This window comes from Euleptes europaea, chromosome 9, assembly GCF_029931775.1.
Source record: "Euleptes europaea isolate rEulEur1 chromosome 9, rEulEur1.hap1, whole genome shotgun sequence".
Taxonomy (NCBI): domain Eukaryota; kingdom Metazoa; phylum Chordata; class Lepidosauria; order Squamata; family Sphaerodactylidae; genus Euleptes; species Euleptes europaea.
Genome location: NC_079320.1, coordinates 45,143,737 through 45,160,403, shown reverse-complemented (window position 1 = coordinate 45,160,403; position 16,667 = coordinate 45,143,737). Strand labels below are relative to the sequence as shown.

At 41.7% G+C, this 16,667-nt stretch overlaps 1 protein-coding gene across 2 annotated transcripts in view; it reads left to right on the top strand.

The window, feature by feature from the left end:
- Window positions 1–9,084, top strand: part of FBXW7 (F-box and WD repeat domain containing 7) — a 143,434-nt gene extending 134,350 nt beyond the window's left edge. For both annotated transcript variants that reach the window (XM_056855171.1, XM_056855172.1), the window contains 2 exons: window positions 880–1,090; window positions 7,174–9,084. In XM_056855171.1, the coding sequence (XP_056711149.1) occupies window positions 880–1,090; window positions 7,174–7,442 (480 nt within the window). In that variant the 3' untranslated portion in view covers window positions 7,443–9,084. The remainder of the gene's footprint in view (window positions 1–879; window positions 1,091–7,173) is intronic.
- The last annotated feature ends 7,583 nt before the right edge of the window (window positions 9,085–16,667 follow it).

Here is a 16,667-nt window from a genome sequence, read left to right as displayed (position 1 = left end):
CATTTATAATACTTTCCACATTTTGTCCAAACAGCTAAAAAATTGGCTTCCAAAAAAGTCCATGTTTTAAAACCATACAATATAAAGCTAACAAATAATTTTTAGAAAATCAGAATGCTATCCAAAACTTGACAATTCTGAAATAATTGTAACAGTGCAGAGAGACACAAATGTATTTTCCCAAACACGTAATAGAACAATACTATTGCTGTAGAGGTTCTGCCCCTCTTGATGGCCAGTCTTATGTCAGAAAGGCAGACACAGCAGAAAGGCAGACACAGCAGTACCCTACCAGACGATCTTAATGCACAGGAAAATTCATGGCAAGATAAAGTTTAAAAATCGCCCTGGGCTCAAATATTTAGGGCACTAAAAGTCTGAATCTTCCATTTACCTAGGAAACTTGGCAACCCATAAAAAGATCACTTTTGGTGATGTAGTGATTAGATTATCATTGACTACTTGTTCCAGATTAATGTGGAGCAGTGCGAGGTAGCTTGAGTCATAAGTACATTTGGATAAGGAAAAAAATTGGTCATCACAGTTTTAGGAATCTATAATTAACTTGAGACTTCTGTGTTTGAAAATGCTTGCAACATGTTTATTCCAAGGTGGAGTCTAGACAGCTACAAATCTGTAGATGCTGTTACTTTGGATATATCAATTAACAGAATTATAGAAGCATGCACAGTATCACTGATTCTTATCACAGAGTTGCAGTGCAATCCTAAGCATGTATACTCAGTGTAAATCCTATTGCATTAATTGGGACTTTCCCTCCCTAGTAACTAGTGTTTAGTATTGCAGTCGTAATCATTTGACTAAATTCTAAAAATGAATAATAAAATATGTTAATATAGTCCACCTTTTGTCCTTTAGTTTGATGGTATCCATGTGGTGAGTGGGTCTCTTGACACTTCAATCCGAGTTTGGGATGTGGAAACAGGAAATTGCATACACACGTTAACAGGCCACCAGTCATTAACAAGTGGGATGGAACTCAAGGACAATATTCTTGTCTCAGGGAATGCAGATTCCACAGTCAAAATCTGGGATATCAAAACAGGACAGTGTTTACAAACATTGCAAGGTGAGTTTCTTGTAGGCGTATGTATCTTACTCCAAAATATTCAAAGGCCAATGCAATACTAATGATTCTACATGTTGGACAAATGGTTTTCTTGCACAGTCTTGGGGGCCCATACCTTTCAAGCTACAGTTCAGCTCTCAAAGTTGACTCCATTCTGCCCTTCATCCTTCCTGCTGCACCATGTCTTCCTTAGCATATCTTGGTACCCAAGGCTATCACCAACAACACAGGGAGTCCACATTATCATCAAACTAGAATATGAAATAGTTTACTTCACTTTCCCTACCAGAGTGTTCAAACACACTTCTCCTGAAGGTCCACTTCTTCCTGAAGAAAGGAGCAGTATAGGTGGTACCAACCTACCAAATAAGAGAAGCATTCTGTTCTACTTTGCCTTTCTGAAGAAAGATAGGCCTTAGGGGTGTCAAGTCTTCTGGGCATAAAGGCTACTCCACTGGGGGTGTGGGGGGTAGGTAATTGTAAATTTCCTGCATTGTGCAGAGGGTTAGACTAGATGACCCTGGGAGTCCCTTCCAACTCTATGATTATGTTCTATGAAATCCTCCTACATTGAAGTTGTGAATGGTGCCCCTGGAGAGGACACCATTACAGTTTTGACACCTGAGCTTGGCTTGCCTCTGTTCGCTTCAAGGATGCATATTTTCACATGGCAGTTCAGCCCCAATACAGTAAATGTCTTCGTTCGTCTGTGGGAGACAGACAATGTCAATACAAATTGCTATTCTTTCATCTCTGTACTGCCCAAAGGGTATATACTAAGTGCATGGTAGTTGTTGCGCTACACATCAGGCAACAGGGTACTAATATTTTCCCTACATCGATTATTGGCTTCTTTGCAGCCCTGTCTTATGTCATCCCTTTCTGCTGTATATGTAACACTCTATCAGCTCATTCCTGAGCTGAAGGCGTGCAGAGTCAGCGGGGAAGAGGCGCAGCGACGCCTCTTCCTAAACCGAATCGTGCACGCCATTAAACAAACAAACAAAAAAGCCGTTTTGCGGCTTTTTGTTGTTGTTTAACTGGGGCCTTTCGCCCCATAGGGAACAGCGAGGCTGCGCCTGCTAAAACGCAGGCCCAGCACCACCATTCCTGGCACCGGCATACCAAGCCAAACTGGGATAGGGAGCCACCTCACCGGTGGCTCCTCCTCCCGGCCTGCCCCCTGCGCCGCCGTGGCCACTGTACGCCGTGGCCTGCGCCACAGAGAGGCCGCGCTGGAGGAGGGGCAAGGCTTGGGCGCCGGCAGAGCCGCCCTCCGCACTTACGCTGGCGGCGGGGTCAGGCTGCCTCCTAAGGTTTCGCCCCCCCCTCAGGAATAGGCTGTATGTCTCCTAACTATGTGCCATTTGTCAGAAGTTCCATCCTGACCCTATCAGATGTCTGCAGTTTATTGGTGTAGTGTTCAGCTCTACAACTGCAGGGGCATTTCTCACTCAGGACAGAGCCTTTACCCGAAACCAGATGACCTCAGTGCTACTCATACCTCATTCCAGTTGTCCATTGCAGTTGTGTAATACAGCAGACTTCACATTCACTAACTTCAAGTTTGGTTTGACTGCTCATTCAGTCACCTGTGGGACTCTCAGGATATGCATCCCACACTCCTTGCCTGTCTGAAGCCTTCTATGGTGGATATGCGTTCAGCATATCTAGCAAGAAACACCCTGAACACCTGTTGAGGTACAAGTGATCTTAATGATGCTTCCAGATGGCGATGAGGTGAACACTGTAGTCAGCAGACAGCCATAGTGAAGATCAGGGAGGCTACTCCACAACAGGTTGCTTACTAGTAACTTATGTACTTCAAGCAACCAGTTGTGCAGTAGTCCACCCTCTTTCACTGCCACAGATGCCTTGTAAAGCTGCTGCAGGGTTGTTTTAGAAAGACTAAAGATAGAGGCATGGTTCCTCTCCTTGGGTATGGATGATGACTGCAGGCTCAGAAGGGAAAGAAGATTTCATGCAAAAAGGCTTCGCTCTGGAAGACTCCAGATTCAGGCTCTGTGCAGGCATGGAGCCTATTTGCATGATGCACAGATGACCACACAATCTGTTTTTGTACGGCAGTAAGTTAGTACCTTCTGGAGAGTTTTATGCTCAGTTGCTACCCAAGAGATAAAAAAAGGAAAAACTGTTGTGATAGTGCTGGGATTTGCCAGCAGGTTACTTGGACACCACCCCACCACTGTCTTACAGTGGCCTTTGCTCAGCAGGGCGCTGTGCTTTGAGTTTTCAAATGAACTTACATATCTTGAATGGTTAAGGGTCTTGGAGCATTTCTCTGAGAACAAAACAACCATTTTTGATGCTTCTAAAGTGGGATATTTGTTAGAAATCTACTTGCTAGGAAATCTACTTGCTAGCATTGAGGGACTGATTCAGCGGACTAAGTAAAATGTTCTAGAAGTGTATGACCTCACTTAACATTTTGGAGAACAGAAACACATTAAAGCATAAAGAAAGAAGTACAGCAAATACAGTGAGGGAAAAAAGTATTTGATCCCCTGCTGAATTTGGCCGTTTGCCCTCTGACGAAGAAATGACCTGTCCATAATTTTAATGGTAGGTTTATTGTAGCTGTGAGAGACAGAATAACAACAGGAAAACCCCAAGAAACCCAGAAGACAAAAGTCAGAGATTGATGTGCATTATAATGAGTGAAATAAGTATTTGATCCCTTTGCAAAAGATGACTTAGTACTTGGTGGCAAAACCCTTGTTGGCTATTACAGAGGTCAGACGTTTCTTGTAGGTGGCCACCAGGTTTGCACACATCTCAGGAGGTATTTTGTCCCACTCCTCTTTGCAGATCCTCTCCAAGTCAGTAAGATTTCAAGGCTGATGTGTAGCTACTCGAACCTTCAGCTTCCTCCACAGATTTTCGATGGGATTAAGGTCTGGAGACTGGCTAGGCCACTCCAGGACCTTAATGTGCTTCTTGAGCCACTCCTTTGTTGCCTTGGCCGTGTGTTTTGGGTCATTGTCATGCTGGAATACCCATCCTCGACCCATTTTCAATGCCCTGGCTGAGGGAAGGAGGTGCTCACCCAAGATTTGACGATACACGGTCCCATACATCGTCCCTTCGATGCGATGTAGGTGTCCTGTTCCCTTAGCAGAAAAACACCCCCAAAGCATAATATGTCCCCCTCCATGTTTGACGGTGGGGATGGTGTTCTGGGGGTCGTAGGCAGCATTCCTCCTCCTCCAAACACGGCGGGTTGAGTTGATGCCAAAGAGCTCGATTTTCCAGTTCTCCTCTGGGTTATTCAGATGTGCATTGGCAAACTGCAGACGGGCCTGTACACGTGCTGTCTTGAGCAAGGGGGCCTTGTGGGCTTTGCAAGATCTCAGTCCTTCACGGCGTAGTGTGTTACCAACTGTTTTCTTGGTGACTATGGTCCCAGCTGCCCTGAGATCATTGACAAGTCCCCCCCGTGTAGTTCTGGGCTGCTTCATCACCGTTCTCATGATCATTGCAACTCCACGAGGTGAGATCTTGCATGGAGCCCCAGACTGAGGGAAGTTGACAGTTAGGGTTAGGGTTGTCACCTTCTCACTAAGCTGCTTGGCAATAGTCTTGTAGCCCAGTCCAGCCTTGTGCAGGTCTACAATCTTGTCCCTGACATCCTTGGACAGCTCTTTGGTCTTGGTCATGGTGGCTAGTTTGGAATCTGATGGATTGATTGCTTCTGTCGACAGCAGAATCCTAACCCTAACCCTAATCTGGCTGGTTGATAGGGGATCAAATACTTATTTCACTCATTATAATGCACATCAATCTCTGACTTTTGTCTTCTGGGTTTCTGGGGGTTTTCCTGTTGTTATTCTGTCTCTCACACCTTCAATAAACCTACCATTAAAATTATGGACTGGTCATTTCTTCATCAAAGGGCAAACGGGCAAATTTAGCAGGGGATCAAATATTTTTTCCCCTCACTGTAGCAAACAATGCCATAATCAAACACGTTAATGACTGTTGCTCCATCTCTTTGTTCTTCTGCACCATATTTTTATGAACTGACTCTTATCAGTGAATGTGCATTATTCTATTAAAAGTGCTTGCTGTTAAGAGCAAGCAAGCTTAGACAGCTAGAAATGTGGTCAGGATTATTAAACATACCACAATAATATGCACAGATACAATCATTATAACAGCTACTCAGTATCTTTATTTTGGAGTTAACTGAGACATTCTTTTGCCTAAAGGTTAATTGGGTGAAGATAAGAAAGCATTGTCTATTCCTATAAATCAAGAAGAAGGATTACCAAGAATATGCAGTGTTTAAAATGTGAAAAATGGGGGAACGAAACGAAGCTTTTAGTGATCTTTTTCATAAATACAGTGCAGTACAGTGCAGGCTTATAGACATATAGAGAGCCAGCGTGGTGTAGTGGTTAAGAGCGGTGGTTTGGAGCAGTGGAATCTGATCTGGAGAACTGGGTTTGATTCCCCTCTCCTCCACATGAATGGCAGAGGCTAATCTGGTGAACTGGATTTGTTTCTCCACTCCTACACATGAAGCCAGCTGGGTGACCTTGGGCTAGTCACAGCTCTCTTAGAGTTCTCTCAGCCCCACCTACCTCACAGGGTGTCTGTTGTGGGGAGGGGAAGGGAAGGTGATTGTAAGCCAGTTTGAGTCTCCCTTAAGTGGTAGAGAAAGTCGGCATATAAAAACCAACTCTTCTTCTTCTTCTCCTTTCCAAAGGAAAATGTTTTGAGCATTTATAAACAGATGTTTGTTGTACTCTTAACATTTTATCAAAATGTATTTTGCACTGACTTTTACCCACTAGTTCTTATAGAATAATGAAACCTTTTGAAGGCTTGATTCCTCCATCAACAAACGCCATGGCTCAATGAAACAGGAGTTTCCTTATTACTCGTGCTTGAATCCCTTGAAAGATATTTGTGCAGTTTGAAATAAAAGGAGAAAATGTCTCTAGGAAGGAAGACTCGCAAATGAGAACCAAAGCTATCCTTGAGCCTTGCATGTTCTGCTGCTGCCGCCCATCCCCACCTTTTCCTTGTCACTACTGTGCTTGTTCTTTCTTTCCGTCTCCATCCCTGAGAGACAGAAGGCAGCTTCCAGAGTGATGCCTCAATTTTCCCGTATGTGGAACCACTATGAGTGGCTTTGGGCATGATAAAAGGAGCACAACCACCCATTTGCATGATCTCTTCCACAGCAGGTGTAGTTTTCCTGGGCATTGATCCTTCAGATAAGACAAATAAGCATCACTTGCCTGTGGTCTAAACAAGCCGTTCCACAGTGACCGCCAGTCTCTTTTCTGGTTCAACAGAGACAGAACAATCAGAATGGCATCATTGTGTTCTCCCAGGCAGGCAGCTCTGTTCCCTTTTCTCTTTTGCTGTGTCCATGAGAGACTCATACAGAGAGCTACTGTACCGTGTTATGTTTCTCCAAGTGGAGAAAGATCAGTAGTTCCAGCACTCTCCATGCCCTCTTAAGAGGAAAGTGATGGCTTTAGCCGAGATCGTGCTCATGCTGCGTTGGCAAACAGTGCTTAGGCAGCTACCGGTCTAAATTCTGAAGGACCAGGGCAGACTCTCTGCTCATGATTGTGCAAGGCTCATTACTAGTAGAAGATGCCATGAGAAAGCACAGTTTGCTACGTGGTTGCTTGCCTCCCTCCGACTCTCAAGAGCCCTACTTTTTATGTAATCAGCGTATTGTTACAAAGCACCTTTGAACATTGCAGATTAAAGTTTTTTTGAGTGGCTTAGCAGCAGCTGGTCTTTCCCAAGTATTAAGAATAGTTGGGTTGCTTTGTTCTGCCTAGATCAGTTTGTTTTCGTGTCTTGCTAATCATTCCCTCAGTTAACGCTTCTCTATGGCAGGTGTTTTTGGAGTTTTGAGTACATCCTTCACTTTATTAGCCATTAGCAAATTGCATGGTTTTCTGTTTTTAACTATGCTGTTTATCAACTCTAGTTCTATTGATGTGTAAAAATATAGTGTAAATAAAAATCTGGCTTTCAGTTCTGTAGCCAGTGATGTCATGTCATATGTACAATTTTGTTGCTGTTTTTTGTTCCAGGTCCCAACAAGCATCAAAGTGCTGTGACCTGTTTACAGTTCAACAAGAACTTTGTAATTACCAGCTCAGATGATGGGACTGTGAAACTTTGGGACTTGAAAACGGGTGAATTTATCCGAAATCTAGTTACATTGGAAAGCGGAGGGAGTGGAGGTGTCGTATGGCGGATCAGAGCCTCCAACACGAAGCTAGTGTGTGCCGTTGGAAGCCGGAATGGGACTGAGGAAACCAAGCTGCTGGTGTTGGACTTTGACGTGGATATAAAGTGAAGCTTGAAAAGATTATTTTGTCCAGAAAGGCAAACATTGTTCTGTCCTCCCCTCCCTCTCTCCCTCTGCAAAAAGGAAAAAAAACCACCCTTGTCCTTTGGTGGTGCAGGATGTTGGCTTGGGGCAACAGATCCTAAAGACCTACAGGCTACAAAAGAAGGAAGAAGAGAAAAAGATGACAAACTGTAACTGACAAGAGAGGCACTTGCTGTCTCGTTACATCAAAGGCTTCACTTTTGAATGGGGGGCAGCTTTGCAAAAGAGACTTTCAAAATCAAGCCAGGTGCAATTGTTTCTTTTTATTTTTTCTCTCTCTCAGTGCTCATTGAACATGGTGGAGATTGCAAAAGTTGCTACAGTACTTCTTAACCCTGTTCTCTTACCACAGAAATCTAGAAGGGAGCTTCATACCTCCAATATCAGTTACTGATTGTCTTTCAAGCAAGAGAGCATCTGTGACAGCAAAGGGTCCTTTCTCATATGTGGAACAGCTAAAAAAAATCTTACTGTGAATTGTTTTTTGTACAGTTTTACAGCTTTTTTTATTTTGCCAACCATTGCCAATGTCAATCACAGTATTAGCCTCTGTTGATCTATTTACTGTTGCTTCCACCTCTGCTCTTCAATGCATACGTTGCTCTGAGGTGGCGAGTCGTCCGGGGTGTTCTAAGGGTTCCTCAGATGGAGTCAATACATGATGCTGGTGCTAGAAGTAGGTCTTCAGCTATGGGATTGTTGTCCCGCCCCTGTACTGTATTCCCAGTGGCCAAACTTATTTATGCTGCTAAATGAAAGAAGAAGAAGAAAAAAAAGCAAATTATTTTTATTTTTTTTCTGCTGTGACGTTTTAGTCCCAGACTGAATTCCAAATTTGCTCTAGTTTGGTTACCGAAAAAAAAAAAGACTTTTTTGCCACTGAAACTTGAGCCAACTGTGCCTCTAAGAGGCTGAGAGTGGAAGAGTTTCAGACAATTTAGAGTGAAGTTTGCTTGCAAGTAATGAATCGAGAGTGTGTGCAAAGCTTATTTTCTTTTTTTTCCTTTTTTTTCTGGGCAAAAATTAAAACACATTCCTTAGAACAAAGCTCTTGTAGCCTGTTCTGTGGGGAAACGTTTTCTTTGTGAGGGCTGTGGTGAATGGAATAAACAGACATAATGAAACTGACAAGATATTTTTTTTAAAAAAAAGCATACAAAAATGAAAATAAAATTGCTGGTCAGTCTTAGTGTTTTACGGAATTTGAAGAGAAATAACTGTTACAGTTTTATGGCAGTGAAAAACTGACAGAGTGAAAATGCTTTGGTTTTTTGTGGTAAAGTTGTCACACACACACACACAAAGAATGAAAATGTCACGTGGTTTGCCTCATTCTCCCAGAGCCACAACTCCAGCTGAACTGTGAAAGTGATTTAACACTGTATCCTAGGCGATCTTGTTTTTTTCCCCCTCCTTTTTTGGTTTATTTATAGTCTGATTTTTTTATTTTAAGAAATCAGATTTCAGTTTGTTAATTTTAGTTATGTAACAACCTGACAGGATTGAGGAAAACAACCTTTAAAGGGATTGTGTCTATGATTTGATTCACTTAGAAATTTTATTTTCTTATAACTTAAGTGCAATAAAATGTGTTTTTTCATGTTAATATGTCTTTTTTCTTTCAGTAACTTAACACGCTTAAATGTTTAATTAGTATATTAACTTTGAAGGTACAAAAGGTCTGAGCATAGGATTTGAGAAGACCGTTGCATTTTAAACAAGCATTCTGGTTTATTGGAAGGAGGTATAATAAACAGATGCTCAAAATCTTTTCAAAAAATTTGCTTTATGCAACACAGTTTTAGGGACTCTTATTTAAGAACCTCTGTAGAAAACTGTTTCAGAGCAGCTGTTTGTCTTTTCCTGAGGGATGGTGCTTTCAGTTTATTACGTTGTCTTCAGTATATGAAGCAGCTACCAATGTGGAAGTAATATCTTCTACATGGTGTAGGGGAAAATAAGCAACACACCAAAGGCGCGCTTATATAAATACATTTCTCAAAATCCTGACAGTGAAATGTAAAAAAGGAGTGTTATATTGATTTTCTTACAGTTGCTATTTATTGCAGTAATTTGACTGAAATTGTTTAGCAAAGATTAAAATAAAAAATAAGCCCAAAATGAAACAAAGGAAGAATAGTAGTCTTTAAAACAAGTTTGATCAAAGTATCAAGAAACGTAAGTTGAAAAAATGGGAAGAGCCATACAATCTTCAAATCATTAAATATAGTTTAACAATCAGCTTGTTAAAATAGAGAGGTTGGTAGAGGCAAGCAATTATCAAAACATCGTTTGTACTCCAGTCAAGCCTACTACCGGTAGTTACTGCATTTTCTCCAACTCCATCCCTAGGAGACTACAATACTTCTACCCAAGGAATGGACTGATAGTGATGTATTAGTACAGTGTCTAGAAAAGATGCACTTGTGATCTTAGGGATATGCTGCCAGTCTGAATACAGTATTAAGATAGATTGACCAGTAGTCTACCTTTATTAATAAAAGAACTTTCATTTCCTTGTATATCTGGAAGAATAATCACATTGGTTTTACCCAGTTGCCAGGGTTAAAAACTGGTGTGAAATCTTATTACTTAGATAATACTATGCCGAGAAGCTGGAAATAATCTCTGGAAAAATTCACATACAAGGAAAACCTGTAAGCGTTATAGGAACATATTGCAATTTGAGATCAGAGTTTAGTTCTTCTCCCTGTTTTTAGGCTGCTTGTCTATTGCTTCCTGTTGTATATAATTCTTATGAGACCACAATACAAAACTGTGCTTGAGAATGTGGCTGAGAAAAGAAAGAGCTGGCCTCTTCTTTAAACTGGTATAGTCTTTACTTGGCATGTTGAACTCAATTGTTATGAGGGCCAGATATGATATAAATATCACTTGGCCGGGCCATGCCTCGGTAGCCCGGATCAAAAGTGTGTGTGTGTGGGTGGCTTCCTCAGCTGGCTTGCTGGCCGGATAAGAGCTCTCAAGGGGCCAGATCCGGCCCGCGGACTTATATTTGATACCCCTGCTTTAATACATAGAACACCACTTTGGGTTATTTCATTAGTCTGGCTCATAAGCTTGTGCTTCATAATAAGTAGACAAAGATAAGATGTGGAAGGGTATGTATCCAAGTTCTGAAAGTTCATAGGGATTGTGACCAAAGTATTGTTTCAGCTCTAAAGCTACGAAGAGACTGGCTATACCTCTGTTCTTTTGCAGTAAGGGACGTTTTATGCAAATAGTTCAAAAGAGAATGTGTCCGCTCCCTTTGCCAAATAGAAGCTACAATCACTATACAAATAACTGTTCACTGTAGAAGCTGCAACTAATCTATAGGGCTGGCACTCACCTGTGCATTGAACCACAGCCTTGGCTTGAATGTGGATGTCCTGATTTAGTAAACCATGTTACCTCATGGAGAATATTTGCTTAGAGCAGAGTACATAATATATGCAATTCAGGTTTCTTATACCTTCTAAAGACTGGTTATACCAGATAAATATGTCCCGGTAGATGGCAGCTAAGGATACTGTTGCTATCTTTAAGAAAAAAGGTAAAGGTCTCCTGTGCAAGCACCGGGTCATTACTGACCCATAGGTTAACGTCACATCCCGACGTTTACTAGGCAGACTTTGTTTGCGGGGTGGTTTGCCAGTGCCTTCCCCAGTCATTTTCCCTTTACCCCCAGCAAGCTGGGCACTCATTTTACCAACCTCGGAAGGATGGAAGGCTGAGTCAACCTTGAGCCGGCTACCTGAAACCAACTTCCGTCAGGATCGAACTCAGGTCGTGAGCAGAGCTTGGACTGCAGTACTGCAGCTTACCACTCTGCACTACGGGGCTCTTGTTGCTATCTTGTGTACCTCTTAATCCTCTTTTATATGCACAGCCAGCAGACTTGGAACTGTTTCCACATGCTACTCAACAAAGATGCACCCATATGAAAACATGATTGTACGGGCAGGGCTTATTGCATAGTATTTTCCACCATATCAGTATTGTTTCTCCCAGTGGGTTGTCAACATCATGAGAATGATCCATGTGATTGGAACATTTACACGTATTCCCTGCAGCATGCAGTTGCATGATGTGGAAGTGGCTAGCTTTCACACTCCTGGCTGCATATGTGAAAGGGACCTTGTACTGAATGAAATAAATTTGTACCAGTGTGTATTGAATAAACGGTATGCACAGTGTTTGAATATTGAGTGCTCAGGGTGAGCTCTCTGGCCTTTGTGAAATAGCCAGAAATGTTTTTTTTAACCTAATAACATAGCATTTTAAAATTTAATCGAACTAGTTCTGTAAGGAGAGTTCCATATTTCCTGATGGACTGGTAATTGCTTAGATTACTACTTAGGCATCTGTATGAGAATTGAAAATGTTGGTGTCTATATGCAGGATTCGGATAACTATATGCTTACAATTACAGTCATGACTCAGTGTACATGCAACCTACCCAACAGTGGGTGCAAGTTCAATCTCTTCAATCACTTTTTTATATCTTTCTGCAGTAGGGGCACTCTACAGTTTAATTATACATACTCTAATAAATCCTCTTTGTGCCTTTGTAATTGGCTTCAGAAGCTCTTGCTTGCAATCTTGTCTCTGAGCAACGTATCATTTAATTCCACCACCACCACACCAGCAGCATGGTGGCCTTTGTTCCTTCATGATCATTTTGAACATTTGGTGCTTTCTACATGCAAGATTATCATCAGAAAGAGCATCAAATAGCTTTCTGTGAGATATTTAGAATTAGACCCCCCCCCCATTTTTACTATGTCAATATAATTTCCATGCCGAACTGCTGTGAATCTCCATTTGTTACAAGCTGCACTGAGAAGTGGTGATCGTTCCCAAATCGCTAACCTTGTTAAGAGAGTTTATTCTTCTTCCTAATCCTAGAATCTCAACTTTTGGGATACTGTCCATCTCTGTCAACCATAGCACAATTTCAGTTTTTACCCCTCTGATACTTAAATTTCCTTTTAAGGAATATTTCTTTCATGGGTGCAGATTTCAATTGCTGACAACTGTCTGATTGCACTGACTCACGTCGGTCCTCATCCTGAGGGAGCTTGCAAAGAGGTTGGATCCAAAGGTGCTATTCTGCCAGCTTAATAAGAATTATGCCAGTAGAACAGGCTTTCCATTGGCAGGAGTGACTGGGGGTGATTTTCATTGATTGCCCCATCCCACTACAGACCCCCGCTTTGCCCCCATGCTTTTCCTGAGGCTTTTTAACCCTCAAGAGCAGTTTCAGGAGCGTCAGCAGGCAGCAGGCAAAGGCAAAGATAGAAGAACTCCCACTCTTCCAGCTTCACTTTACTGGTAATGCTTTGAATCCAGATCAGTGTGTGTCAGTTTCTCCTTTTAGATTGCTCTACTGGTGAGGATGTATTGTTTTTACACTTCTCCATGGTGCTTACCGAAGATCCCATTTTCAGTGTGCTCCCTTTTCAGTCTTCATTTTGTTTCTTTAAAAGGACAGTTGAAATTTTTCTGTAAAAGGGGGAAAAGTGGAGCACAGGTCCAAGCCGTGTGAGATCTTCCATTGGCTGCATCTGTAGAATCACTATGAGGACATAAGGAGTCTGCTGTCAGTACTTTTAAAACTTGCCCCAATGTTAGTTTCTGTGTTAACACTATCTAGTGTCCATTCTTGGAAAAGGAAGGGAAGCATTCCTTCTCAGCGAAGAAGCAACGTTTTCAGAATTTGCCTGAGCCAATCCATGATACCTGCTTAAATGGATCCTGGAAAGTTGCTGCCAGCTCTAATAGGCAGTACTGGGCTCAAAATAATGATCTGTCTCTCAGTTTAATACATTTATATGTTCATAATAAAATAATATGCAGTCATCTTTTCACTTTTAACACAATAAAAAGAATCTTTGTAAACTGATGTATCCTGATCTCTACAAACATCCTTAAATATTACTTTATATATTCATGCTATATTTTGTCTTGTAATCTGGCCTAATTCCCAGAGTCTCTATTCTTTCTCATGCTTAAATAAGTTACAAGGCATTGTCCAATATGAAGATAAAATACATCTCAAGGTATAGTTAAAATCCATTGAATAGATACAAAAAGCACATTCAGTAGTACTTGATCACACCATAAAATCCATCAATTTTCTCTGGTTTTCTGACAGGCACTCATAACCATTCCATAAATTAAAATGGGATTTCCAGGATAGCGCATCAAACTGCCAGCTGCTACTGCTATTTGTTTTATTACTTTGTTATTTTAATTTCTTTTTATTGAATGTTAGGTTTAGTGTACCCCAGTGAAAGTCTCTCCACAGGCACTGTGTGGATGCAAAACAGTAATTCAGTGTTTGTTCTAATATGGGGTTCTATTTCTGAAACACTTGTTTGAAAGGCTTTCAGTTATATTTATATCCTGCTTTTTACCAACATTGGCCACCCACACAGCTGGCTACAATAAAAAAAAACATCACAAATTCCGAGAGAGTCCTTACAACTGCAGTAATCATTAAATTAAGAGCAATACGGAAATATACAAAATTGCAGAGAAAAAGAATTTAGAGAACAGCACGTAATAAAATTATGTGGTGGTCTTAGACGTTTCAACAGTTGCTTCTGCTTTTACTTCTCTTGGGGCATAGGGGAAATACCAGCATGACAGAACTTTGATCATCCTGTCCAAGCTGGAATTTACTCTGCTCGTGGCAGTGAAAGAGGGACACTGTTGTTTTGGTTGTTGCCCTCCTTCCAAGTGACACACAAATGGCAATTCTCTCTTGTTGATTAACCATTATATCTATTCTTTACATTGTTGAATACTATCGAAAGAGCCTCGACAGTTTCAAGAGGATTTCAATTTCCTGTAGTGTAGACTTTTATCCTAGTAAATGTATTTTTTTGACAGGTCACCGGGATGTAACGTCTTATCTTGAATATGCATGTCTGCATTTGCACTGATGTTTGATGTTGTGTCATTTGGTAGCTTTGCTAGTTCAGCACAAAATGTGTTGACCGTGTGGAAGAGGCAGAACAGCCAGAGGAGAGCCATTTCTTCTTCAACTCGTGCTAAGGTAGATGTTTCTACAAACCTGGGAGAAAATTGGGGGGCAGGGCGTAATCTCTCTACAAAGGAACAGCAAGTTGTCACATATGCAGATGCAAAGGGGGGGAATTTGGGGGGTTTCTAGGAGGGAAGCAGAAGTGGGGGAAAGAGGATGGAATAGAAATAGTGGAGGATATAAGAGTGAGAAAGCGATCCAATAAAGGGAGATAGGATGGGCGGGCAGCTGAGCAAGGGGACTAGGAAGAGAAAAGAAAAATCAGGAGGGTGGGTGATGGGGGTAAGATTGTGGGGTGGTGAAAGAAAGTAGGAATTTAGCAGGAGGGTGGCCAAATGGAACTGGAGGAAAGGACGTGTGGGAGAAGATTTCTTCTTGCAAGTACTCACAGGTCCCCAGCTTGTTAAATACATTAAAGAAAAGAGCAGGTTTGTTTGGATTTCTAAGTGCACCTCTGTAGTGGTAGGATCACTCAGCAAATGATCAGTGTAGTAGTAATATTTTTTTTATCCTTTTTAGAAGATTCTTCAGTCTTAGCCTTGTCTCTTTTTGTTCAATTCCACAGGCTCTGCAGAAGCCAGAACGACAAAATACTAAACAGAATCTTTGTTCCGCTTATATAAATCTTCCCTCTGCTTTTTCAAAGTGCAGGAGGGAATAAATATTTATACTTCTGTTGCACTGTACAAACAGTAAATCAGAGATAAATGCTATTAGAATCAAAAGGTGTGTGACTATGCCAAGGTCACATAATATCAACACCCGTAATGTAAACACATGACATGGAATGAAATTCCACTGAATGATGTCCAAGAAATCTTTGTTAGATAGGATGTATTTTGGGGGGCCTTAAGAAGATGGTGCTTGTTGAACATTTACTACTGCTATTCCTAGCCAACCTTTTTGTTGTCCTATACATTTCCATCACTGTTTCCACTAACACTGCTAGAGATGTGGATCTATTAAAGGTGATACATATTGTCTTTGTGTGCAGAACTCCCCACCCATACCTGAGTATCTGGGTAGAAAGCCAGTGGTGTCGTGGTTAAGAGCGGTGGTTTGGAGCGGTGGACTCTGATCTGGAGAACTAGGCTTGATTCCCCACTCCTCCTCCACATGTGTGTCGGACGCTAATCAGGTGAACTGGTTTGGTTTCCCCACTCCTACACATGAAGCCAGCTGGGTGACATTAGGCTAGTCACAGCTCTCTTAGAGCTCTCTCAGCCCCTACCTCACAGGTGATCTGTTGTGGGGAGGGGAAGGGGTGGTGATTGTAAGCTGGTTTGATTCTGCCTTAAGTGATAGAGAAAGTCAGCATATAAAAACTAATTCTTCTTCTTCTATCTGGCATTGCAGCCGGGTTCTCTGTTTGGTATGCCACTGGAAACGTTGGCTGAACAATTGCCAGCTCATGCCAAAAAAAGAAACTTGCATGTGATGGCAGAGTAATAAACATCATAGAGTAGGACCTGTCATATACAGGATTGCCAGTCCATTTAAAGAGGCTCCACATGGCTAGTTGGGAGAACTCAGTGATCAGCCTAACCCTCCTTAACTAGTATAGCACATGATAATGTTTATGAATGCCATAAATTATTCATAGGGAATATCTGCTACCATAGCACTAGCATTTGTTGAATAAACTACACACTGTTATTTTCCTATAGCAAATAGAGTACAATGCTGCAGTCAGTGGACTCTAATCTGGAGAACCAGGTTCGATTCCCCCACTCCTCCACAGGAAACCTGCTGGGTAACTTTGGGCCCATCACAATAGCACACCACCTCCGAAAGTCTCTTGCCTTGAAAATCCTACAGGGTCACCATAAGTCAGCTGTGAGGTTTTTTGGGCAGAACCTGAGGAGGGTGGGGTTTGGGGAGGGGAGGGACTTCAATGCCATAGAGTCCAATTGCCAAAGCTGCCCTTTTCTCCAGGTGAACTGATCTCTATCAGCTGGAGATCAGTTGTAATAGCAGGATTTCTCCTGCTAGTACCTGGAGGTTCCAAACAAACCTAGTGCTTAAGTAGGAAATTAACAAACAACAAGCACTGATGGCACACAACTTATATAATGGTATAGGTACAGAATACCATACAATATATAACAATATACAGAACAGCCATATAGTCCCAA